Genomic DNA, 27,545 nt, shown 5'->3' with positions numbered 1-27,545 from the left:
CCATTCCTGCTCAATTTTAGGAAGGCTACAAGATCAGAGGTTTACTGCTTGAGACTAATACAACTATTTCTTTGTATACAACAAGTTAAATATTTATCTCCATGCTGACTCTGCATATTCACTACACAATATTAACTAACACAGTCATGATTTGGCCTGATCTCTTTCCATGTAGGTAGCTTCCATCAAACCAACATTTTTATCTGAGTTTATAGTCTTGCCCCCCCCCCCCCCACGCACACACATACTGAACTCACCTAGCATTTTAAAGGCTTGATTGATTGGCTGGTTTTACTGAGGCCATGGAGACTAATAATTTCACCCCTTTTCACAGGTGGTTCAAACTTTATAGAGGAACTGTTTGTCTGTCACCACATTGTAATGTGAGCATTTGTTGTAACTCCTAACTCTTTATGAGTGGTAGCATATGGTGGGTTGGAAATATTTTTTAAAATACAAGGTGTCTGAAAATTGTCTTTACAGTTTGAAGTTGTATTGAAATTGTAAAAATTATTTTGGGCACCCTATAAGTAAAATTTTTGGATTGACTTTGCACATTGAGCAACCTATTCTTGTCACATAATTGTTGGAATAGCAATGTGTTGAGTTAGCCCTGTCATGTCCTTCGTGATATGGTGTCATCAATGGGCTGTTCATCTATACAGGTTTAAATTTATAAAGTATTTATGAAGCCAAAGTATTGAACGTACATACATTAATCAACCATTGTAGACCCCTAGATGATTTACTCATGTATCCACTGCTCAGTTTTTTTTGGAAAAACAATTGCTTGTATTTATAAATACATAATTTATCTGCTTAACTTTGCCATATTTTTCTACTACTAATCAGGGTGGAATAATATTCTTCTTCATTCAGTGTATGATCATATGTTTATTCAGAGGTCTACATGTGACAGAATGAAATGAGATTGCTTTTGTAATTCCGCTATCTGTGTATTCACAAATTGTGCATACAGTCTCTGCACAAGCAACGACCCTGCATGCATACAACTTGTATGCATTCATATTGTTGTGGGAAATGCCATGAAAACTGTGGAAGACATGCTAACTTCCTTTCCTACACATTTAGTGTCTTAAGTTACACAAGCAGGGCCCATAAATTGCCTGTAAAAACAAACAAAGATACCCTTTACCAATCTATCCCCATTCTGAGTTCAGTATTGAAAACCCTATTTGCACATCTGCCTGGAAGAGCATCTAGATTTGTGGATGATAAAGCCTTCTTGGTAGTGGCTTCCTATTTATAAAACTCTTCTAATAATCATGTCTGGTGGACATAAACTGGAAGAGTTGTTTTATAACAAATCTAGGAAGTTATTGGGTGGCATTGGTTACTTCTATACTACATAATCATAGTGCGTTGATTTCATTAATTGCCATGGATCCAATTTAGGGAATTCTGGAATCTGTAATTTGTCAGAGGCACACCATTGAACTACAGTATTAGATTTGCCAGAGAATTCTACGTTTTTTTTTTGTTTTGTTTTTTACAAAACTGCAGACCTCAACATAGGATGGCACCATAACAAAGTGTTATTTGGATATATCAGTAGTATAATGTGGACATTTACATTAAAGACATTTTCCTGAAAGTGTGAGGAGCTAATGAATTGTGTGGTCATGGATCCTTAAATAAATCATATCCCCAGGTGCCACTGTGTCTCTCAACTTTTTAAAGGATTAAAAAGTTCTTTCTAACTCTGTTTTGTTGAACATGATTAGGAACCATGATAAGGTAGGGCATCCAACCTGGATAGTTCTGTATTCAGCTGAATGCAGTTACCACGCCTTAATATTTTCATTCTCAATTGTAAATATCTAATTCACTTTTGTGGCTTATGCCACTTTCCCATTCACAGTATTATTCCTCCATGCATTCAGATGAATGCCTGAGCAGGATTAGGATATATTGTGCAATCCAGTTTTAATAGTCAGAGTTGACTGTTTGTCACTGCATTTGTTTTTACCATTTTTTGATTGTGGGATCAGTTGTTCATTTCATTTTGTGATTAAACTTTGTTGCTTAACCTTCAGAAGCAGCCATTGAAAACTTTACATCAAGAATGCAAACTAAGCCTTTGTACCTAGGAAAAAGAAAGTGTTGGGGAGAATGTCGTTATAAATATAAACTCTAGTGATTCACCAGTGGTTGTCTTTGTTCATGGCAGAAAGGAGGGGGGCATCTTCTGCCTCCATTCAAATATTTAGTGCAATCAGTGTTTCAGACAAGAAGAATGTTTCTGTCTGCACTAACCAGGTGGAGGGTGTGCCTCTTAACTTGTACATAGTTTCCTTCAGCATAGATTTGCCAAACACCTTTGTGATGAGTTGTGGGGCCAAAAATACATTTTGTGATAATTCAGCAATATAGCAATGCTGGAACTGTACTGTAAGCTGTCCATCTTGCACAAACTTGTTTGAGCTTTGATAAAATATGTTGAGATGAAAATGCCATGAAGTAGCAAAACTGTTTTCAGTATATGTTAACTTGAATGTTATTTGGAAAATGAGTAGTGTTGGCCAAGTATTCCTAAACTTTTCCAAATAGGAGCACAGGACTAGCAGTTACCCCACTGATACAGGGTCAGGCCAGGGTCCATACTCCAGATATGTTGGTTAGAGTAGAATTACCATATATACTCAAGTAAAGGTCTATCACATGTCTAAGTCAGTTTTGTTATGACTTGTTTTGTTATGATAAGTAAAGGGTCATTCTGTGGAGAGGGAAAACTGTCCCCCTCCTCAACCACTACCGTGAGCTAAACACACCTGGCCATTCCCACACCATTTCTTTTGCCCAGGCATTCAAAAAGACCTTTCATCACTTTACTAAGAGAAGGGGATGTTTCCCTCTTTTTAAGATAAAAATTAAGGTATATTATTAACTCCTAACAAAAAAGGCACGAACTTTCTCTATGTAGAGTGAGCAGAGTGGTGAAAAGTGAAGGCTAAGTCCATCCTGGAGGAATATTAAAGAAACACAGAAATGATAAAATGATTAATTTCAGACAAAGCATAAGAGAATCACTATCATTTGTCCAGGCAGACATTCAAAAAGACAAAGCATGGTATCACAGCAGAGAGACTGCAGAAGTCGGTGCTTCTTTTAGGTTCTCTTGAGAGAGGATAAGCTCTTACCTTTTGCCAATGTAGTTTTTGATCAGTGTTACAGTACAGAATTTATATTGACCTATGTATAAGCTCTTGGACTTATACATGAGTATATGCAGTAGTTAAGCATACAGGGCTAAATGCAGTGGTCATTTCCATTGGTATAGAACTATTGAAATGAATGTGTTAGTTATCACTTAAATATGTTCCATTGATTTTAGTGGACTTACTCTAGTTTAAAAGGGCCTACATACTGTACTTTGAAAGCACCAATATCCTATTTTGGAAGCTAAGCAGGGTAAGCCATGGTTTGCATTTTGGAGGGAAGACTTCCAATGAATCCCAGGTGCTGTAGGCTATATTTTAGAAGAAAGAACTGTAAAAGCCTCCTCTGTGGCTAAGAAACCCCTGTGAAAATAATGGGGTGAACATAAATCAACAGGTGACCTCAAGGTGCATATATATAGAGCTAGGATACTGAATACCAGAATAACATCCCAGAATGTTCAGTCCCTTCTCAGGCATGCCTGAACAGGAATGTCTCATAGCACCTGTAGCGTGCCAGCAGACTCATGCCAATCTTGGAGTAGCCTTCCACGTTGTGATTTGATTTCTGGTACAGATACTCAGCTATGCCATATATGAACTGAGATAATAATAATAATAATAGCAATAATAGTTGCCCACCTCTCATAGCTCAAGGTGCAGTACAATATAGTTAAAATAAAAGATAAAATATAATACTATTAAAATGCATAAAATACACAGAACAAAGATTGATACCAATACTAATAAAATGGAAATTTAAAATTAACTTTAACTGTTTAAAATTGATTGACTAGGGTACGTCTTCAATTTTGTCTTGAATTCTAGCATTCATTTAGCTGCCAGATCTTTTCCAGCAGGTTATTTGAAAGTCATGGGCAGCTGATGAAATAAGTATTCTGGGAGACGGTTGCCAGTTAGATTCTGGCTGGTTGAAGTAATGCCTCCCAGAGAACTTAAATTATGGAGTAGATTATATGAGAGAAGGTGATCCTATGGGTAACATGGGCCCAAACCACATTTACTTTGCCCGGAAACTAATGGGCAACCAGTTGAGTGCCTATAATATAGGTGTAATATGTTCATTCCCAAAAGTTCTTCTAACCAGTCTTACTGCTATGTTTTGAACTAATTAGAGTTTTTGAAGGTGATACAGAGGTAACCCAATGTATAGTGCATTACAGAAGTCCAACCTTGAGGTTACTAGCACGTGCACCACCATCTTTAGCTCCTCTGATTCTAGGAAGGGGTGCAGCTGGTAAAGCCAGTTTGAAATGGGTAAAGGAAGTGTGAGTCATCCAAGACTGCCACAAGTTTGAGATAACTTGTTTCTCAATCACCTTGCCCTAAAAAAGATTAGACACTGGTCTGTAATTAATAATGTCCAGGAAATTGAGAAAGGGGTTAATGCACATATTGCCACCTTATAGGAACAGAAAGGTCTGCTCTCGAATTCACACAGAATTCGAGTGTTCCATCATCTGTGCTCTAGTCACCATACTTCCCATTTCAATTTCCTGAAGATCTCTGTATTCCAGGAAGACTGAGTGGTAATGGTTTGGAGAAGATGTTTGGGAGCATTTGTGTCATTAGCGCTGGGCCATGGTTAGATTAGCAGGCGTGTTCGTGATACCAAATATAGAACTCTAAGGCTGAGGATAGATCATTTTAATAGGTCCGTATCCCTGAAGAGGTAGATTGTAATTGTGATTCTAGCCCTGATCAGAAAATAAGCTGTCCATGACAACTCAGAGGTACCTGAAACAATTAATTTTGCTTCTTTGCAGTTGACACTGCAATGGAGACAACAGACTAGTTTAGAAGGTCTAGGAAGGCTGTGACCCATACACCACTCTGCCATCCCATTGAGGGGGGTGTCCTGGGGCTCAAGAATGACAGTCCATTTCCCAACATTGTGCTTACCTCACTCTTTCTCTATGAAAGATCAATTCTGTAGGGTGCATAGTTTCTGCTGCGTAACAAACCTCAGCTTTCCCAACATAAGTGAATCTCTGGCTATGAACCATACATATTGGAATCCATGCATTTTATCTATGAAGTAATGGAACATTTCATTGGCTTTGTTCCTAAAGATTATCTTTCTTTTCTTTTTTTAAAGTATCTTCTTTCCACTGTAAAATGAAATGCTCATTTCAGCACTTTTGTGGTTAATGCATCTTGTCTACTGTGGAGTCCCAGTTGAGTCTAGTGGTTATGCATGACTGATACAGGCACAACCTCAGGTAATTAGAAACATTTGCCTGTCTGACATTACCTTCCCCATGTTTCCCTCTGGATGTCTCATTGCTGAATGTTAGTGCTGATGTTTAAAAGATCTGTAAAAAAGAGTGGTTAGTTTGTACATTTTCTCTCTTTCTTTATATATGGCACTAGGTATGTCTGCCTAGGTTGTATCCATAAAATATTAGGTTATATATTTGGACCATCAATTAAAAAAAATCCCTGCTGAACTGTAAGGTGCCATGAGTAAACTACTATTGCATAGCCTATTTTGAAGAGCTGCCCAAGTAATAAAATAAGTATTGTGATCTACCATTAATTCTTGGGCTAGGAGGATCAGAAAGTAATCTCATTTAGAAGCATGTTTGAATATTAAATATAATAATGTAATATTTCAATGTGTGTGTTTTTGTTATGTTTTATCCCCAAAGCAAGATCAGAACTGGGATATCTTTTCATATATATAAGGAAATCCTGAACAGTGACTTGCCTTCTTGGTACACAAGAGCCATGTGGTTCTCTGTTGTTTCTCTACAGCTAATTTTTCCCTGATTTCTGATAGACTGGGAGATCTATCAAAACCTGCTTTTTCCAGTTGGCATTATGAAGCATTAGTTCTTTCTTTCATTTCCTGGTCAGTGAGCTGTTGAATGGAAATGTATGCAGCTACAACTGGAACATAGAACTGCCTAGAACAGTGGTTCTCAACCTGTGGGTCCCCAGGTGTTTTGGCCTTCAACTCCCAGAAACCCTAACAGCTGGTAAACTGGCTGGGGTTTCTGGGAGTTGTAGGTCAAAACACCTGGGGACCCACAGGTTGAGAACCACTGACCTTTCTAATTCAGAGAATTATTTAGTACAAAAGGACTATGCTCAGCATCCCTTGCCTTCCAACTGATCTGGTTAGCAAGGGCAGTTCCTCTGCCATTCTACTTTTCAACTACTCTGAAACTCCCAGTTTCTCTTTCCACTTTCCCCTTTTGTTCTTGGCTTCATGTATATAAACTATGCACTAAATTCAAAATTCAAAAGTAGTTTTCACTCAAGCAATTCAGGGACAGGAATAGGAGAGGAGAGCAGGGACCATACTTGTAACTGTTGCTTTTGTTTTTGGGGGATGGGGAAGCAAACTATTCTCCTAGTTTGTGTGTTCTTTGTCAGTAATAACTTTTGCCATCTTGACCACACTTTGATGTTGCTTGGACACATGTGTCCCAGTTTTCATCTGTGAAATATTGAGGAGCTATGTATTCCTAATGGAAAACATATAGGAAGCTACCAGGTACTCATTTCCTTTGGGCTTCCTTGTAGAAATTTTTTATCTGAAGGAGGCTACCAAGTTATCCTACTTTTCAGCCTCTAAAACTTATCCTTTCATCTCTGACATCTAAGAATGTCCCTGACTCCTTCATTTGTCTCTTGGGTATAGCAGCCAAATAGTATATGTTTAGTTTGTCTGTAAACATTCAGTGGAATTGTTTTAATATGGAACTATCAGTAGTCCTCCGATAAATTGTAGGCACTAGTGATGTGCATTAGGGCAAAAGCTTGTCCTGTTTCATTTCCGGCTTTCATTGTTTTCAGTTTAGGCTTGGTACATGTTCCATTTTCTTTCCTCTGGTATGGGGTTGCCCTATCTCCAACCCCACCTGGTCTTATGAATCATGGTTGCCAAACCAACTTGAAATAAATTATAGGAGTCATTATGTTCTTGTCGGTTGCTTTTCTTAAGTACAAATAATAGATTTTAGCTTACTTTGATATATTGAGCATTTTGCTATGTTACACAAAGGCTCTTGTTGCAACAGATGCACGATAGCAATTTATTCCCTGGGAAAGTGCTATATTCAAGTCAATACTTGGCAAGTATGTAGCATTGCTACTACAGAATATGCATCTAACCCTATTCTGCTCACAGAGCATTTGCTTGGTTATTCCATGTTTTAAAATCAGGTCTGGTAGTCCTGGTGTGGAACATCTGGTCCAGAAGTAGGTTTGTACTTGAGTATAATTGTTAGCATATGTTTGGATAAATTGCGGATAAATTGGCGTACAAGCAGTGACAGCAAATGTGACATCATCATATTTTATTAACTGTGTAGTAAAAGAAGAGCTCTGTTTGGTGAGTTATGTAACTTTCTAAAATTGGATATCTCAGGGGAAATGAGTAAATTCCTCTGATATCTGTTATATTTGCCTTCTGTTAGATTTCACCCTTTGACTGAAAATTACTTATGCCTGTTAAAATTCTCTCCCACAGAAACACAAACTATCCCACAGAATACCTTTGTTTCTAGATCATTATAAATGAGATTCCATAAGCTAATTGCCATATTTGGAACTCTCATATATTATTTTATTTTTGGATTTTTATAAATGATGTTGAGATGCCATTGTAAACTACAGTAGAGTCTCACTTATCTAACATAAACGGGCCAGCAGAATGTTGGATAAGCGAATATGTTCAATAATAAGGAGGAATTAAGGAAAAGCCTATTAAACATCAAATCAGGTTATGATTTTACAAATTAAGCACCAAAACATCATGTTATACAACAAATTTGACAGAAAAAGTAGTTCAATATGCAGTAATGTTACATAGTAATTACTATATTTACGAATTTAGCACCAAAATATCATGATGTATTGAAAACATTGACTACAAAAATGCGTTGGATAATCCAGAACGTTGGATAAGTGAGATTCTACTGTACTTAGTGATTTCTGTAAATGAAAAACATTGCAGAACTATTTCTAATAATAATTCAAATAGAAGGCTCAACAGCAGCACTAAATTGGATTTGGGCCCCATAGAGATAGTCAGCCACTTCTAGCCTGAAGATTACCTCATGCAAGGAAGCTTCGCTGTTTCCTCTCTGCACTTGGAGTATTTGGCCATATGAAGAACTTTCAATTTTATTTTATTTTATTCAATAAGTAAATTAAGAGATAACATGTCCATAGCACTTTTCTGAAGCAAATGGGACCAATGTGTAGTCACTCAGTCCAGGCTCACCTCCATTTTGGTTGCATCCTTGGGAGCCCAAAATATTTTAATGGGTATTCAAATTTTAACCCAGGGTGTCTGCATGGTAGCTATGCGCAGTATAGATGCTGCTGTTTTGGAAAAGGTCACCATGGCTAAATCTACACTGCCATATAACCCAGATTATCAAATCAGATAACCCAGATTATCATCTTTGAACTGGTTTATATGCGTCTTCACTGCCATATGATCCAGTTCAAAGCAGATAATCTAGATTTTATTTGGGGGTTCATATAATCCAGTTCAAAGCAGATAATCCAGGAATCAGATCCTGGGATATAGGGTAGTGTAGATCCAGCCTACGTTTGCCAAGTGAAAGAGGGGACAGGACTCCTGTTGTATAGAGGTGAGGGTTTTCAGTAAGTTCTACTTGCAAAACAACCAACATATGATGAAATTCCTTTCCTACACAACCCTTAAAGGTACAGGAACCATGCCCCTCACTTGACCTGGAAACCCCAATGGTCTCTGCTCTCTCTTTATTTTTCTCTCAGCTAAGCTTCTTTATGTAATCTTCTGCTCAGTTTTATGATCTCATGGAGGACAGAAATTCTTTGTGTTTTTGATTCCACTCTTGGAGTTTCATAAGTTTGAATATTTAAAAATTGCCTTTCTGCTTTTGCTTCTTATAGCACATCCTTTGGTTGATGGAGAGCTTTCCTTGTCTCTGGGAAATGAATCTCAGATACAGTTTATCAAATCAAAACATGTGGGATTTATAATGCCAAACCCCATGAATCTGATTTGGCTGGTTGTTCATGCTTATTTTAAATTCCTTCAGAAATGTACTGCAAGTTAACTTTGGCTTCTAAATGTCATTGGGAGAAGGGAAGCAATATGACCAACAAAAGCAGAGACTTTCCTCATACCTTCTAATGCCTGTTTTTCCTGTCTTCAAATCCAAATGTCATCAGAAAGATTTTTGCTTACCTCTCATGCCTAAGAAAGTGGGATAAAATGGTTAGTAGACATTAGTGGGCACAGGACAAATGCCCTTGGTATGAACTTATGAGACATAGATACCTCTAGTCATAAGCACAGAATGCAGTTCTGTCAACTAGAGTATACTAGTGGTTTGTACAGGCTCTTGACTGTAAATTGTGAAAGAAATATGTTAAAAGTCCTGTTAGGAACCAACATCAGGATTTTCATTGCTGGAGGAAAAATATAAAAGCTGATGAGAGCAAAATCTGTTTACAGCCTCTCCCATTGTTGGACAGTTTCAATATTATCTGTTTTAAAAATATTTCGAACATTGAGAATATGTGCAGGTCTTCACGGACAATAAGCACATCCATCTACCTTTTGCTACTTGCATAAAAAGTTGTAGTGTAGGGCAGTGTGCACATTCTTCCAACTTGCTTAATGGATGGGGGAAATCATATTTGACAAGTTGTTGTCAAGTAGTACCAGTTGCTTTGCTTACTCTTGGGGTAATTTGAAACATATCACATTCCATTTTAGCACCTTAAACTTCTGTCTCTTTCTCCCACTGCACTATATATTTTCAGTCATAAGATGGTTACACAGATTTGTGATGAAGAAAAAGTGTTGTTATTCTAACAGATGGATAACCTTCTCTCTCCTCTCAAGGAAACTCCTTTCAGCAATCCACTGACATGTATAATTTCAAGCCAGACACTTTCAGATGCATGTGCCATCCTGGTTTCTTTTGTCTTCCATTGTCTGGTGCATCCCAAAGTTACATCATATTACTTTCACTTTTGTTTTTATTTCAGTTAGCTTGGGTATGTAGGAACTGGACTTGGTTAGGTTGGAGTGTGAGAAAAATTGCATTTGAGATAGGATGGTGAAAAAAATTGTCTGAATCTTTTTTTTTAATGTTAATGTTCTGAGAGGAGCTTCAGTGTTTTTCAAAGAGGCATGTTTTGGTGGCCTGCATTGTTGCAGTTTGTGAGATCTTCGGGCCCTTCCAGACAGGGCCCAAAAATGCAGGCCCTGTCGGATTTTTACCTGAGACATGCAAACGAGGCATCAGGTAGAAGAGGATTACTTCGGGACAAAGCAGGAAAACTCTGCTTTATCCCAAATTAATTAGATATTTGGGCCTTCCTGAAAAGCCTGGGTCTAATGGGATATGGGTCCTGTGGGGGCTGAAAGGGAGGGGGGAATGAGGGAAATCCCTCATTCCCCCTTCCATCTTTTCAGGTGCTATTTTGGTAAGGCAAGCAGACCCTGTACCTGCCAGCCCATTTAGGTAAGTTTTAGGATATAAATTTGGGATTTGGGGTGGCTGGCTGCTATCTTGATTACAATGGGAGTACTATCTGGCTACCCACAAGGAAAAATCCAGGATTTGGGGTGGGATGTGGAGACCCAAATGTGGGCAAAAATTGGTTACTTTAACATGTTCACTCCTGCTGTCTGGAAGCCCCTTTACTGTAGTGATGACTTCTTTTCTGTGTGATTATTAGTCATTGGCCCGGTTACTGTTTCACCCGTTTAATTCGTATTTCCGTACCGTTTTGTTCATTTGGAATGCACAAAACGGTACACCCCCCTCCGGTATAGAAATATAATTTAAACGAAACGGAAGTGGGAACGGTAACCATTTGGTTGGCTGATTTTCTGCTGCCGGTGGAGATGCTTTGGGCCTGCTCGCCACACATGCACTCTCTTTCCAAGACAGGGTCTACAGCCTGGCAAAGCCTACAGCCTAGCGCCTCTCACTCAGCGCTCGGATATAGGCCCTGGCAGGCCCTTCTGCTTTGCCACTAATGGGCTGAAAATTTTCATATTTTTCAGACCTTGGATGGAAAAGCTCATTCAGAAAGGTGCCTGTTTTCGGGAGAGGTGCTCAGAAATGCAAATGGGGCCTTGCGAATGAAACAAACAGCAATGAATAGTGATTCTATAGACTTACACAAGACTAGTGATTACTGGTTTGGGCATTTTCATAGTCATTTCCATCATTATATTCACTTTTTCACTTTTACTCATTTCTAGACAAGATATTAGGACTGGTTTGAACTCTGGAATACTGATAAGTGACCTTTCTACTCCCATGAGCTGTTTATGTGGAAGGTGCCTTGATTTATCTGACAACAGATTGGGAAATGCACAAATGAACAGTAAACAAGAATTTAATAAACTACAAACTTCAAATCCTCTCTCCTCCTGGGAATGACTATTAGAGTCTTTTTTAAAAAAGGTAGAAATCTTGCTTCTGTCTGCTTAACTTTGCTTTGTGTTCCTTCTTCGCGTTCTTCGTTCATCTGTCTTTTAGTAATAAAGGTCCAATGCTCAACGTACTAATTGTACTTCTTTCCAGCTGTCCTCTACACCTTACAACTCCAAAATGTACAATTCCAGGGGAAGCAATTGGGTCTGGTGATGAGACTCTGCCCCTGGGGAAGATTCTTAAAGGGCAGAGGTGGGGGATGTCTTAAAGGGAAAGGGCTAACTTTGGATCTCTTCCACAACATTTATTTACAATATAGGCGAAACCTTCCTAACTAGGGAAGAAACTAAAGGATGTCTTGCGGAGGCACAATAATGACAAGAGTATCACTATTCCTAAGGAGCCCCAGTGGCAAAGTGTGTTAAAGCACTGAGCTGCTGAACTTGCAGACTGACAGGTTCAAACCCCGGGAGCGGCGTGAGCAGCCGCTGTTAGCTCCAGCTTCTGCCAACCTAGCAGTTCGAAAACATGCCAATGTGAGTAGATCAATAGGTACCACTCTGGTGGGAAGGTAACGGCACTCCATGCAGTCATGCCGGCCACATGACCTTGGAGGTGTCTACAGACAACGCCGGCTCTTTGGCTTAGAAATGGAGATGAGCACCAACCCCCAGAGTCAGACATGACTGGACTTAACGTCAGGGGAAAACCTTTACCTTTACCTATCACTATTCCTATTCTTGAGCATGTTATGAACATTCTTACTGAGGTGTATAATGCTCTGCAAAATATAATTCCTTTTCTGAAATTTGCTTGTTTGGAAGTATAGCCTGGGAGAAATGGCCTGATCAATATGGAACAACTAACAAAAGTAGTGGCAGGGAAAAATCAAAGATACTGCTTTGAGATCCATTTTACTAATATTAAATTGAGATCCTGGTGGGATTCCGAAGGTTATTACGTAACAATTCGTAATTGTCCAGTCATTCCTCAAAAACAAAAAGACATACACACAAACACATGCATACATCGTGGAACCCAGTTTCAATGTGATCCAGGAAACTGGCACAGAAGAGAGCTAGTTTAAGCTAAGACACTGTGTAGTCTACAATAAATCCTCCTCAAAGCCCATACTAATCTGAGCTTGAATTAGGAATGTCTAGAATAAATGAAGAGCGGGCTCAAGTTTATTTCTAGGTAATACTGACATGTTTAAGTGGAGAGAACCATCTTTATTCTTCCAGGTTATCATTGTCACACATCTGCTGGAGTTTGAAAGAGACCTCTAATGCTACTATAACTATTCCATACTATTTGAAAAGTTTCCTCTCCTTTTTCATATTAACAAATGTATAACTTTAGCTTTGCTGCATTGTCATGGAACAAATTTAAGGGCACTATTTTCTGGAAGGTCTGCCAGTTAATTGCGCCCACATTATGTCACAGTGCTTGCAGCCAAAATAATTGTTGATGTTAAGTATGCAGTGAGTGGAAAGCCAGTCAGAAGTCATAAAAGGTGCTTTGAAACATTTTTTTCCATGCCTGTGATGCTCATGGCTGTCAAGACTTTTCATAACCCTAGCCTTGTTTGTTTTGAGAAAGATTTATTTGCTTAGACAAAAGCAGTGGCTCTATATTAATAACTTGTTTAAGTGTTGGTTGTCTGTGTAATATATCTCTGATGCATACATCAGAAAAAGTACTTCTTTTGTACTTACCATCTTTTTCTTGAACTTCTTATAAGCAAATCTTAAATACAGCTCAGTTCTGTGGCTTCTCTCACCCAGTCAGACTCATTCACTGGACAGTTTAGACTACCATGTCGAGTTTTGTATACATAAGGTTCCTGGCTTGTTAGTTGCAGTTCATTAACTTCCCATCTCTCTATAAATAAGCCTTTGAGAAACAACGTCATATCTTGAGAATTCTTCATGTTAAATGTTGGGTGGACTTGCCTTTAATCATCTCTTCATGTTTAATTCCAGTTTTGAACTAAGATGCTGGCTAGGCTGTGAGAGAGCATATACAAATTTTGTATGAGTTTCTATGTCTATCCGTCTATCATACGTTTGTGTGTTTTGTGGCCCAGAAGTACAATTAGGGAATACAAGTGAGCATTTGTGTTTCTTAATGAGAATGTAGAGCGGTGCAGACTGAAAAGTATATTGCTGCGGGTGTTGAGATCTCCAGGAGTCAAAGAAAGCTATTTGCTTTAGGCAAACGTTTTCCCACGTGGAATATATAATGTCTAGACAATCAGTCTGGATTTTCCTGTGTAATTTTTCTTGGAAACAGTGACATGAAATTTATTTGCTTCCCTAGCTGACATGCAGGTATTTGTTTCACATACTAACTCCTAATTACCTTGAAGGATTTTGTTTCATCCCAGAGTGTTTCCCTTGCTGATTTACTGGTCCAAATCATGACATGCAATATAGTTTGGATTGCTTCTCCCTGCCCTTCCACACACAGAGACACACACACTTTTCTTTGTATCACTGCAGGTCAATTTTGACAACAGTTGCTTCCAAAACAACTTTACATGACAGCACACAATTAATTTTTATAATTTTGATGCAGATATGATAGTTTTGTTGTGTTCCAAAAACCAGAAAGCTAGAATTAAAACAAACAAGATGAAAGTTTGAGATTGGTTTTTTATGATTAAAAAGAAAGCACAGTAATCATTTGCTTGCACTTTATTTTTTTATGCACACACAGACATATATGCACACATATAAAATAGAAGTGTCTTTTAAAAAGTGATTTGTATTTGCATTATTAATTGATTCCCTGCTAGAATGACTTATCAGTATTCAGAGGCAGAGAAAGGACAAACCAGCAGCTGTTAAATGTATAGAATAGTTCATTAGTATTATGTAATTGACCAAAGCCTTAGAACATAGCTACTAAGTGGCTTAGCTAGTTTCACTCTCATAAAGGTGTACAGTATTTGCTGTTTTACTGATCAAACTGCTCATTACAGAGCTGAGATGTCCCCTGGGCACATTTAAATAGGTAGGAAGTATAAATAAAGCCATTTACTGCAGTGTTGTCTATGTTGCTGAAAGCGTTATGACTGTGTGATCCAAGGAAACAAAAAGTGTTTCTCAAGGAAAGAAGCATTATTCCTTCTGAGAGAAAACATCAAGTTGGTTTTGTTAAGATAATAAACATAATGGAATTAGTGTGTTATCCAAACAGTGATTAAATGTGATGTACAAGCCCAGCAATTCCCAAAATAGCTCAATCTACTAACAAAACACAGTGCTAGACACAAGAGACTGTTACCAAACATTCCCATTTTTTATCAGGAGATTCCTTGTAATACTACTAAACAAATTTCTAGAGAACTATTGGGGCTTTAGAAAATACATGAAGCCCCAAGGTCCGCAGTCTCAAATCAGTTTAAGAACATCAGAAGTAATATAAGTCCCACTGTAATCAGAAGGATTACTCCATGCTAAGATAAGGTACGGTAAAGGTGCACATGAACTTGAATTCTAAAACACCTCCATTTAATACAAACTAGACATAAATGATTGCTATGTTTAGTGTGCAATTCATATTTTTAGTTGTATTGCGCTGATATCTTCCTATCCTTATCTTGGCTACCATTATAGCCCATGTGTTTATGTATCTCCTACAGAAGGGATTTCCTGCATGACTTTTTTTCTTCTTTTGCACAACTTCACAAACAAATGCTTAAGGGTAATAAACAAATATGCCCTGATGAATTTACATTGATGAATTTGCATCTTTTAGTCTGGGTTGAATTAGTTGTTTGGGATCCAGTTCTACCATTGGTTGTGAGGGGAATGCTGCACTCCATCAGTCAAAGGGATGGAATGCTTCTCAGCTGTTACCATCTGCTGCATCATTTACCACCAATGAAGCTTATCTTATAGCAGTAACATTTGTCTATGTTCAGCACCAAAGTCTTGTGGAAGCCTGGAAATACAGACAGTTCTTGCATAAAGCAGCTGTATTTCTGAAAGTTGTGTGATTATGCTTATGATTTTACAGTATTTATGACTTGTGTGATGTAATAACAGTTTACATTGAAAATTCAAATCTAGTCCGATCTAAAAACAAAATGTAAAACAGTAATTGTAATGCAATTTTAAAACATAAAACAGTACTTCAACAGTAGCAATAATATAAAAAAAGAATAGTTGCCATCGTCATTGGAAGAAAGGTCTGCCACTTGGAGTCATTGGAGGGAAAGAGAGCCAGAGGGTGGGTTCCATCATTGAGCACTCCTGCCTTGGCCGTGTGACTCCGCCGTCTTTAGTTGGATATAGAACAAACCAGTAAGGCTTCTCTTTAGGATCACAGGGCATGTATATGAAAATCCAGTGTGTTCGTAAAGTGTTGAACTTTGTGTGTCAACAACAAAATGGTCAACAATGCTAATGGGCAAACAGTGCAGCTTTTTCAATGTTAAGTATACAGTATGACCTCAATATCCACAAGGGATACATTCCCAGGCATCACTTGGATAGGTGAAACTATAGAAAATAGTGAGCTCTGTTATTTTTAGTTGGACAAGCAATGGAGATACCAAGGGTATTGTTTGTATAGGAGACCCGAAGGGAATAAATAAATGAGGAAAATGAAACCAAGACCAGGAATTGCAATAAGATATTTGTGCATTGTCTTACATAAAGTGAAACGCTTTTAGAAATCATTTTTGGGAGTAAATATATGAACACTTTATCTTTAAAAAAATATTCATGACTCTAAAGAAAATATTGCATCATCTCTTGTATTTATTTATTTTTCAGTTTTTGAAAAAAGAAGACTTCAGAATATAATGAATTTCCTCAGACTTTTCTGTTTTAGTTCTGGGCTTTCACATCTCTCATTGGGTTTGATCTAACAACTCATGTAATTTAGTGTGTGTGTGTGTGTGTGTGTGTGTGTACAATTTCACTTGTAAAGTGCCATTAACATTGATGGTACTATATAAATAATAATAATAATAATAATAATAAAAAACTTTATTTATACCCCACCACCATCTCCCCGTGGGGACTCGGGGCGGCTTACATGGGGCAGAGGCCCAAACAACATAGAACAAAACATAAGCAACATAATACAAATCACACTATAAAAAGATAAAACAGTAATACAATATATCAATTAAAACAAAAATACAGGATAAAAAATTGCATTTAAAACACATAAATGGTAAAATTGTAACAAAAACGGGATAGATTCTTAAAAACCCTCTGGGACTGATTAATTAATGACTGTATCTCCAAAGGCCTGCCGAAACATCCAAGTCTTCAGTTGTTTCCTGAAGGAAGGTAGAGAGGGAGCCAACCTAATCTCCCTGGGGAGGGAGTTCCAGAGTCGGGGAGCCACGGCCGAGAAGGCCCTCTCTCTCGTCCCTACCAAACACAGTTGTGAGGAGGCGGAAGTGAGAGGAGGGCCTCCTCGGAAGATCTCAGCAACCAGGTGGGTTCACAGGGGACGACGCGGTCATGAAGATAGGCAGGTCCCGAACCGTTTAGAGCTTTATAGGTAATAACCTGCACTTTAAATTGGGCCCGGAATATAATCGGCAGCCAGTGGAATAAACAACAATAAAAAGCACAACAACAATATAATCTTAACATTTTGTAGTTTTGTTCTGCATGTATTCTTGTGCAATGCTAATTAGCTCTGTACTCTCTGAATATGCTATAGACGTTCTTCATGCAACAGAGCAAGGGTTGTTCCTTTCCACATCTGTAACTGCATTGTGATTGTGGCAGCTTTGTTTAAAGTTGAATGTTTCAGTTTCTTTGTTCAGACCAAGGATCAATGTCCACTAGTGACTATACTACTGAATTTTCTGCTCATAAAAGGTGTGCTTGCCTATTATTTTGGAGAGAAAATAATGTACAAACTAGAAATCCATGCTTTAACTTACTACAGATAATCTCTGAGTTGCAAACATCTGACTTACAATTGACTCTTAGTTAAGAGCGGGAGTAGGACAACAGGAAGTGAAAGAAATCTACCCCCAAGAAAAAGTTGTCAGGAGTGACAACTTTTTCAGTTGTCACTCCTGAAAAAGTTATCATGGGGAAAAGGTATCTTCACTGAAGCTTTCTCACTAATCTCTGTTTCCACAACAAACCAATTTTTTCAAAATCCAGTTATCATGGGATCAGAAAATGAGGAGTAATCTTCTAGCAAAGACAAAACAAATACAAAGGGGGTATTAACCCTTTCCTATGCTATCCAAAGCTTTAAAAAAAGTATATATTTGGCTGGAGGTACGCTTAAAATGTACTTGTTCCGACTTACATACAAATTCAACTTAAGAACCAACCTACAGAACCTATCTTGTTCGTAACTTGGGGAATGCCTATATATGTTTTTACTATGATTGGTGAGGCCCCTTTTCAAATCCGCCATGGTAATAAAAATGCCGTCCTTGTATGTAAATAGGTACTTCCTTCACAAATGAGAACTTTCCTCTTGCAAGTGATACACTTAAATACATTTGCACATAAGAAACATGGCTTGTGAGAACCATATGAATATGATACTAGGCAAATATGCAGGTCACGTCCTAAGTGAAAATATCCAAAGTCTCTGACTGAAGTCTATAGTTGCTCCCAGTTGAAAAAGACCTACTGAGTGAATGGAACTTGCCTAAGATCTACGAATTTGTTATGCAGCCTTGCACTTTACCCATGCCCTTGTCACATGGTTACAGCTCTGCACTTATTCCCATTCCTTTGCCCTATTGTTTACAGCCTGGCCATGTTTACATTGCTACTGCCATTGACAGATGAGCACTGCTTTATTCTGAATTTTACGTTGTTGTTTACATGCTTATAGGTTTTATTCAATTACATTTTATATTGTGCTTTATTTCATGTTCTGCGTTTTAGGCACCTTGTGCCTTGTGTAAGCCGCCCTGAGTCCCTTTGGGGAGATGGGGGCAGGATACAAGAATAAAGTTGTTGTTGTTGTTGTTGTTGTTATGCATTTTACAAAGTTCCCATTAAAGCAGTGGCACTCAGTTAGTTCCGAGTCATAGTTTCAATTTAGGCTTGTGTATGAATTCCAGTTAAATGCAGTAAATTGTGCATTTTCTGCTTTGAACTCATTATATGAGCCCACACGACCATATAATCCAGTTCAAAGCAATAATCTGAATTTAATATGGCAGTGTAGCAGGGGCATTCGACAATGCATGTTTGGATGTTACCCCATCCTCCAAGTTCCTTTCATATGAAAAGCTTGCATGTCAATGAAAGGGTTCTGATTCCAGACTTCATGGAAGGCGTTTTGTAACTACTTCACGCTATAGTCTTATATGTATTTCTGAACAGATTGTTCAATTGCCTAATTCAGCCTTCTCAAGCATAGTTGTGTTAGTTCCATGGCCAATAGTTAGGCGTAATGGCAGCTGTGAGCCAGAATTTCTCGAGAACTTCCAGTTTGGAGACAGCTAGTATAATTGGATTTGACTCCACTTGGCATTCCCCACGTCTGCTGAAATGGATATCAATTGAATACCGGTTAGTTATTTCATCTAATGTACTGTGTTTCTTTAAACTGCAGAGTGATTGCCTATGAATGCTGTCCAGGATATGAAGAAGTTCCTGGAGAAAAAGGCTGCCCAGCTGGTAAATAAAGCACACAATAAAATCCTGCATAAACTTGGAATAGGTTATAAATGGGGTGTCTGTTTAGGGATTCAGCCAACAAACCTCTTTGGTAGCTTTCACTGAAGAGGGGGAAAGGTCTTCCTCAGATACAGACCTCAAAGTCTTTGATATGAAAAGTGGCAGCCACACTTGATTTTAAACATTACGTTTTGGAAACAAAACACATTTAGTAACCAGAAACACAAGTATGTTCCCATATATACAAAAAGTAGCTGTTCTTGATTCACATTGCATCCTGCTGACATCTCAAAAGGATTATAGAGCAAAACACCTCCTACTTTTGGTCATTATGAGGGGTGTCTGTATGTCTCAGGGCATGCAACCTTTTTGGTACCTCTTCCCACAAGCAAGCTGTTAAGAAGTTCAGCCATATGTTAAAGTCTTCTTATCGCCAGGAGCCACATTTATTTTCTGCCAATGCTTATTTGATTCATGGATAAATATATTTCTAGGTTCAAAGATAATATTTTAAGCACTACTCACCAGTAAGAAAGCTACCAGACTGGACTGGGCTTGCTCATGTATAGAGGCATAGAGAACCATCAAGCTAGTGAAGGGGCTTTGAGGAAAGCCAAGGGCTTTGAGGAAAGAGGCAGCCTTTGTTTTCTTTGCTGCCTCTGGCTCAGCTCCCGCAACTCACTCCTTGCAGAACTGAGGCCCTGGCCCTGTGACTCAGTCATTCTACGAAGCAAGGCCCAGCAAGAACATCTGCCTGCCTCCAGGGACCAGGGCACAAATGGACCACACCTATAGGAGCTTCAGCCATAGAGGGCCTCTGCCATCTTGCTCCCTGCGGGAGCAGGGAGGGTATAAAAAGAAGGTTTGAAACTCTATGGAGAGAGAGATTGGGGGGGGGAGAGATTCCTCTTCTCCATACTCCCCTTTTCTTTAAAGACTATTCTTAAGTCCCACATATCAACTTTTAATAAATTGGCTGTTCCTAAATAAGCTTAGGCTTACTTTGCCTGCATGTGTAATATTGTTCTGTTCCTGTAATTGGGCTCCCATTCAATATTTATATTTTTGTTTGGCTTGCCTTTTATCATATATGCCATAGATGCTGAGGGCAATCTGGATATTAATACGTGGAATAATAAGATGGTGGTCATGTTCCTTATTTCCAAAACCACTGTTGATAATTTGCTTGCTGCAAATTATCCAGACAGTTTCTCTCAGTCCTCAGGAAAATGCTCACTTAACAACTGACAGAAAATGACTGCTGGGTGGACAAGTTGGCACAGATGAAAGATGGTGGATGGTAAAAGGGTTCCTCAATTCTGTCATTTTTCCATTTCATCACATCTTTCTCATGCTTAGATTCCGAACTTTAATTGAATTCTAGATACTGAACATTTGAATCGCATATACATATACAGAACCTATGAATGGTACCTAAAACATCATTTGAGATTTGATATGAAGGTTGATGTGTTAAAACTTGGAATTAATTCTTTTGTTTGGACTCATATTTAATTATACTTATGGATAGATCACTGAAACCAATAGGATTTACTTAGGGATGACTAACATGTTCCATTGACTCTATACATGAGTGCAAATCTGGGTCTATGCAAACCTGGACCCAACACCTTGATCCAGCATTCATCATCCTCATGGGAAATAGTAGGTGTTGTTTCCATGGTGCTGCTATTACCTTGTCAAAGTGAACTAAACGTTACATTGTTGTTTTTGTTGTTGCTTTTAACAGCATTGCCACTTTCAAACCTTTATGAGACCCTTGGAGTTGTTGGAGCCACGACCACTCAACTCTACTCTGCCAGCTCCAACCTGAGTGCTGAAATCACGAGCCCCGGAAGTTACACAATCTTTGCCCCAACCAATGAGGCCTGGGCATCATTGCCTGCTGTAAGAATAAATAATCATTTCTCCCAATATGAATGGGCTGGGGAGGAGATAATGAAAAATGGGGATACTTAGCCACATAGTGGGAAGTGCGCAATAAGACACAACTAAAGCTTTTTGCTACAAAACATTGAATGGTGCCATTAAAATATTAAAGTTAAAATAAGATAATCTGAACACTTCTTCCTATGACAAAATGCACAGTGGAATTCTATTGTCACAGGATCTATGCAAATGGATCTGTCCTTTTCATTAGTACAGTTACTTGTTTGGGAAGGCACAATCCCTATTATCCAGAGCAGGAGAAAATATCTTTTGTCTCTTGGCTGTTTTAAACCACAGCTTCCATAATTACTTGTCGTTGCTCATACTAGCTGGATTTCCCGGGAGTTGAGGTACAAACATTGGAATGCTGAAGATTTTGCACCCCTGACCTAGGACCTTATCACATTGGGATACAATCCATTTGTATCAGTATGCATCCCACATTTTTAAAGGACTGGATGCATACTGTATTGAGATGGAATGCATACTCTCCTGATTACACCTGATTATTACGATTCTTATTACAGTATTTGAAAATACTGTGCTTTGACTCATCATGGAAGGCTGACTCCTCAAATCCTTTCCAAACACCCCCTACCTCACTCTATGACCTTTTAAAAAGTATAGTTGCTGATGGAATGCATGCAGATTTTCCTATCACACACAAAAATGGCACTTCAGCAACAGAAGAATCTGTAGTATTTCAGAAAACATGATTAGAATTCCGCCTGCAAAGAATCCATATCTGTGATGCTTTGCAGACGGATTCCAACGGAATACTGATTTATTTATTATTTATTTATTTACAGTATTTATATTCCGCCCTTCTCACCCTGAAGGGGACTCAGGGCAGATCACATTACACATATAAGGCAAACATTCAATGCTTTAACATAGAACAAAGACAGAGACAAACGCAGCTCTGAGCTGGCCTCGAACTCATGACCTCTTGGTTAGAGTGATTTGTTGCAGCTGGCTACAGCTGACTGCTCACCAGCCTGTGCCACAGCCCAGGTGGAATGAGGGAAACGTCATGTGATGGGACTCGTTCAAAATCATTCTCAAACAATCTCAGAAGGGGAACATTTCCTAATGTGATAATGTTCCTAGAGGTGAATAAGATGCAGCTTTGCTTAACAAGTCTCAAGTCAGGAAGTCTATTAAGAGAGCAATTGTTAGTTGGTTCTCTGAGTAAATCATTCAATCACTTTTTTCTATCTTGACTGTTCCCAAGAGTTAGAGTCAAGGGAGCTTACAGAATACATAAAAGAAATTCAAGTAAAAGGGCTGATTTCTCTCTTCCTTTCATGCTGTGGCAGACAGAGTCAACTGCATTTGAACTGGGAAAATGAACTCAGTAGAACTAAGTGACTAATTAGATTTCTTCTTCTTAGGAAATGTTAGATTCGTTGGTGAGTAATGTTAATATTGAACTGCTGAATGCTCTTCGCTACCACATGGTGAATAAGCGAGTCTTAACTGATGAGTTGAAGCATGGAACATCTCTCCCTTCGATGTACCAGAATATTGATATCCAGATCCATCATTATCCAAATGGAGTGAGTATCTGGTAATGGTACAAATGCAACAATGAGACTTTTTTAGATGAATTGATTTAAAAATTACTTATTAATGCTAACTGTCTTTTCCCAATGCGGCGATAAAGGTGATGGTGACCACAGATTTAAAGTTGGTCAACATTATGCCATTGCATGGAATTCTTTCAGTAGCTTTCATGTGGCAGTTATGATACATAGACAAGTCCATAGCAGTTACAAGATACTGTAGATGGCTACTCACTCTAGCATGGATCCCAAAAACTAAAAACAAAAGCAAGATCATGGAATCAGATTTTTTCTGTTTCTTCCTCCCATGAAGTTTGTCACAGAGGATCTTCATAAGCAACAAGAAATTGAGCATAATGGAAACTGGCCAAAGGAGAGCAGAGCAAGATGCTACACTGGACTGACATACTGGGATATGAACATGCCCAAGTTTTCTGTCTGTACTTTCTTAAAAGAGCAGTGATTTCTATCCTTTTTTGACATTTCCCTTTTTTATAAATATATTTGATATGTAAGGAGGACCTTGAATCACATTTGTAATCCAAGGTCCTCCTTACATATCAAATATATTTATAAAAAAAGGAAATGTCAAAGGATAAAAATCACTGTTCTTTTAAGAATGCATGGCCCTTGCCCCACCCACGGCCAAGCAAGCTTAAGGTGCGAGAGGGCAGTTTGAAAGACCCCATGAAGGAGCCAAACTTGCTGAGGCTGGCTGGTCTGCCAGCCCATCCATGTGAGGGGGCGGAGCAACAAGTTGTAACAAGTGGCTGTTCCATTCCCCTCTTTCAGTTTCCTGCTGACGGCATGCGAAGAGGTTGTGCCTTCAGCAGGCAGCTGCTGATCTGCCCTTCTTCAGGCCTGACAAAGCTTCCTCTTTCCAGGCTGGTAACTATAGAGTGGGGAGAGATGAGCTAGGCAAGCAGCCATTTTGGCTGCCCCTTGCTCCAGCACCTTTGGCCTTCGCCCCCATCAGGAGCCTTTTGGGTGCCCTTAGGGGCCCCTTGCCTCTCCTTATCGCCCCCTTTCAGCCTGCCCTCTCTTGCAGGGGTGCCAACAGTGCCAGACCTCCCCTCTGCTTGATTCCTTTATTCGCCTTCTAGCAGGGGCCTTTTGGTGTGTATTCTGTGGTGGCACTGACGGTCCCCTTGGCCTTTTGCCCCTTTGGAGGGGCCTGTTCTGCACATATCCCATGGAGTGACCTTTCTAGCAGGACTGCATTTTGATGGGCCCTTGGTCCTTCTCTTGTCCCCTTGGAGGCTCCCTGGGCCTAGAGCCCCCTTGGAAGAGCCTTTTTTCACAGTGCCAACTGCTCCTGGAGGAAGGCCTGCTTGCCAGGAGCCTAACTCTGGGGAATGCCTTTCCCCTTTAGCAGGGTGGCCATTTTGATTTTGGGCCTAACTACATGGCTAGCAAGAAGCCTGCCTAGGAGTGTGGTGGCCATTTTGTCCTTCTTATCTTTGCCTTGCAGGGCAGCCATTTTGATTTTGGGCCTAAGCACATGGCCAGCAAGAAGCCTGCCTAGGAGTATGGTGACCATTTTGTCCTTGATACCTTTGCTTGGCAGGGAAGCCATTTTGATTTTGGGCCTAACCACATGGTCAGCAGAGACCCTGTTTGGTAGTAGGGTGGCCATTTTGTTGTATCTTTTTTAAGTCTGATTATTATGGCAGCCATTTTGTGCCATTTAACTTAACCTTTCCATTGCATTTGGCAGACAGTGCCATTAGGGCATAGGCCATCATTTAGGAATTGACATCTTCACCTAGAGGGGAAATCTCTAGTCCAGTAAGAGGCCCCCTCGGGGACTGCAATAGTTTCTGAACCACAGGAGGCTCCTGTGCTCCAACAGTTGAGCAATGTTGTGAGGGGAGCCCTGTTGCACAGCAAATGTCCACTACTGCCTCTGGAGCAATGGCTGGGCAGCAGGGGGCTCCACAGGTTTGGCAGGAGGCTGCAATGGGGGCTGTACTGGTACCCAGCCCCCTGCACAGATGTCCCAGCCTGGCACTCAGCAGAGTATGGGTGCAGCCACACTTTCTCAGCCACAGTCCTTGGCAGGGTCAGCAATATTAAGCCCTCCATTGCCCGCTCAGCATTTGCCCCCCTCAAGAGCTGTAGCAGGGGCTTGGCCTTGAGGAAGTTTGCAGGCACCTGCAGCCCCTGCAGGGCTATTGCAGTTGCCTCAGGCTCCCGCTTATTCTCAGGTGGCCCCTGCAGTGCCTCAGGCTCCTATCTTCACCTCTACAGTACTACCAGCGCTGCATCAGCCTCCTTCCTTTTTTCAGGTAGCACCATTGGTGACCCAGGTTCCTGCCATTTCTAGCACTATGGCTTCTGCAGTACTATCTACAGTGCCCCAGACCTCTACCTATTCTCAGGTAGCACCAATGGGACCTCAGGCACCTGCCCTTCCTGGAGCAGTAGCCCCTGCAGGAGTTTCTCCAATGCCTCAGGTTGCACCTGTGGTACCCTATGTGCCTGCCTTTATGGTTAAAAAGGCCTCTGCAGGTCCCTACATATTCTCAGACGGCATCATCTATGCCTCAGGCCCCTCCTTACGTAGGTGTTACGCCCTTGGTTTCTACAGCAATAGGTACACAACCAAGCTTAGTAGTATGACCTGGGTCACTTTCTGTCAGAAATGCTCTGGCAGCTTTGCCATCAACCGTTTCATTAGGTGGTGCCACTGCACACACCAAGCCACCAGGAGTCCCTCAGCCAGGACAATTGGTTTATGGGCAGACCTTGGTGGGGCAACAGCCCACCTTGCAAGCCTACTCGGCCATCCACCAGGTGACCTGACTATGGAGCTAGGAGATCACCTTACTCAGGGAACCATTGATAAAATCTTGAAGGGTGGTATGTCAATATATTCTCATTATTACATAGGGAAATTGAAAAAAAGATTGGGAACTACTGGATGACAAAGAAAGGCAAACTGTGAAGAAACGAAAAGTGGATAGAACCTGGCATAACTGACTAGCAGGTTATGTTATCTACATGGGAGTCATTGTTAGGGTTCAGCCATGGCAGGCTTACACCCTGACCAAATACTTAGACATTATATAGAAAGCATACACAGACTATCAAGGCCCCCCTGGCTCTCTTATGATGAGGCTTTCCGTATGAAGGCAGCCTCCTTTCCTACTTTGCCATGGGATAGGCCATTTTCTGAGATGTGGATAAGGATCATGAATCCTGCCCACCCAGTGCTAGGGGACAGGTCACACAGCGGCCATTTGTTGGCAAACATTAGTTTTTTCCTTAACAACACTAGCTTCAAACAAGGGGAACAGAATAAATGCTACTGGGAATTTGGGATTCAAGGTAGTTGCAATAGAAAGGTGTGCCTATTTAAGCATGAGTGTTCATTGTGCAAAGGACTGCATTCCTTTCATAACTGCTCAAAAGGACATGGCAATGCACAAGTTGTGGGTCAGTCAGGCAAAAGAAACTAAAGTAATGCCCAGTGGAATCAAGGAGGCCCCCAATTACCTCCTAAAGGGCCCCAGCCCCATTAAATTGGAAAACATGATGGGCTGGTTGGCTGAATACCAGATCGTATTGCTGCCAGTTATTTGCTATTGGAATTTTTTCTGAAGGTTTTTTTTGAATTCCATTTCATGCGGATAGGTGGCCTTTTAGGTCAGGTAACCTTCGGTCCATTGTTGGAATGGAGGATACAGTTCACCACAAGATACAAAAAGAAGTTTGGGAAGGACATGTGGGGGGGGGGTCCCTTGGTGAACCCCCCTTCTGAATTTGAGGGTCTCATCATTGGGAATTGTCCCAAAGAAGGCCCCTGGAGAGTTTCGCCTCATACATCACCTCTCATTTCCTAAAGGTGAGTCTGTGAATAATGCCATCCTGGCTGAATTATGCTCAGTATAGTACACATCATTCGATGATGCTGTCTTGAGAGTTAGAAGGCAGGGACCCGTAGCGAAACTAGCAAAATGTGACATTAAGTCAGTTTTCCGTCTGCTCCCAGTGCACCCTCAGGATTTTGAATTATTGGGTTTCTGTTTTGCATGGGCATACTATAGGGACAGAGCCCTTCCCATGGGTTGTTCTGTGTCCTGTAATGCCTTTGAGCAGTTCAGCTCATTCTTGGAATGGGCTATTAGAAAGAAATCTGGCTGGTCGGGGTGGCTCACTATTTGGATGACTTCATGTTCATTGGCAAAGCAGGAGCAGGCCAATGCAGATACCTAATGCAGCAATTTCACCAATTGGCTGATCACTTTGGCGTACCCCTGTCATGCGAGTAAACAGAGGTACTCTCTTTTTGGGGTGGGATTGAAATTGAGGGAGAGGATTGAAATTGATACAGTGGCTCAGAGCTGTTGATTGCCATCTGATAAGTTAGAAACCTGAAGGGTAAGTTAAGTAGTTTTTTAGGTCACCGTAAAGCATCACTCAAAGAATTTCAAAAACTCATGGGGCATCTTAATTTCACCTGTCAAGTAGTTGCTCCAGGTAGGTTCTTTTTGCATCATTTATGTGAGGCTACGTGTGGTGTCACCAAGACCCACCACAGAATAGCTATATCTTGGGGCATCTGGGACACCTGAGTACTTGGGCAGAATTCTTAAACTTTTACAATGGTGTCTCTTTCTGGAGACACAACTTGCAGTTGCGTGACACTCTGAAGGTCGCATCGGATTCCTCTGGATCTGTGGGTTTTGGAGTTTACTTTAATGGCCAGTGGTGGCCAATTCAGTGGTCCTCTGCAGGAGTGTTATCTGATTTAACCTTTTAGAGTTCTTCCCTATAGTGGTAGCT

General features: G+C 40.1%; 1 protein-coding gene across 1 annotated transcript in view; it reads left to right on the top strand.

Annotated features, from left to right (window-relative positions):
* tgfbi (transforming growth factor beta induced) overlaps positions 1 to 27,545 on the top strand; it is a 72,308-nt gene that overhangs the window by 12,529 nt on the left and 32,234 nt on the right. Inside the window, exons 3-5 of the mRNA XM_003223941.4 lie at positions 19,178 to 19,242; positions 20,993 to 21,150; positions 22,587 to 22,751. Of these exons, the coding sequence (XP_003223989.1) occupies positions 19,178 to 19,242; positions 20,993 to 21,150; positions 22,587 to 22,751 (388 nt within the window). The remainder of the gene's footprint in view (positions 1 to 19,177; positions 19,243 to 20,992; positions 21,151 to 22,586; positions 22,752 to 27,545) is intronic.

The sequence above is a fragment of the Anolis carolinensis genome, chromosome 2 (genome assembly GCF_035594765.1).
Source record: "Anolis carolinensis isolate JA03-04 chromosome 2, rAnoCar3.1.pri, whole genome shotgun sequence".
In the NCBI taxonomy this organism is placed as follows: Eukaryota; Metazoa; Chordata; class Lepidosauria; order Squamata; family Dactyloidae; genus Anolis; species Anolis carolinensis.
This window is presented reverse-complemented; position numbering and strand designations above follow the sequence as displayed.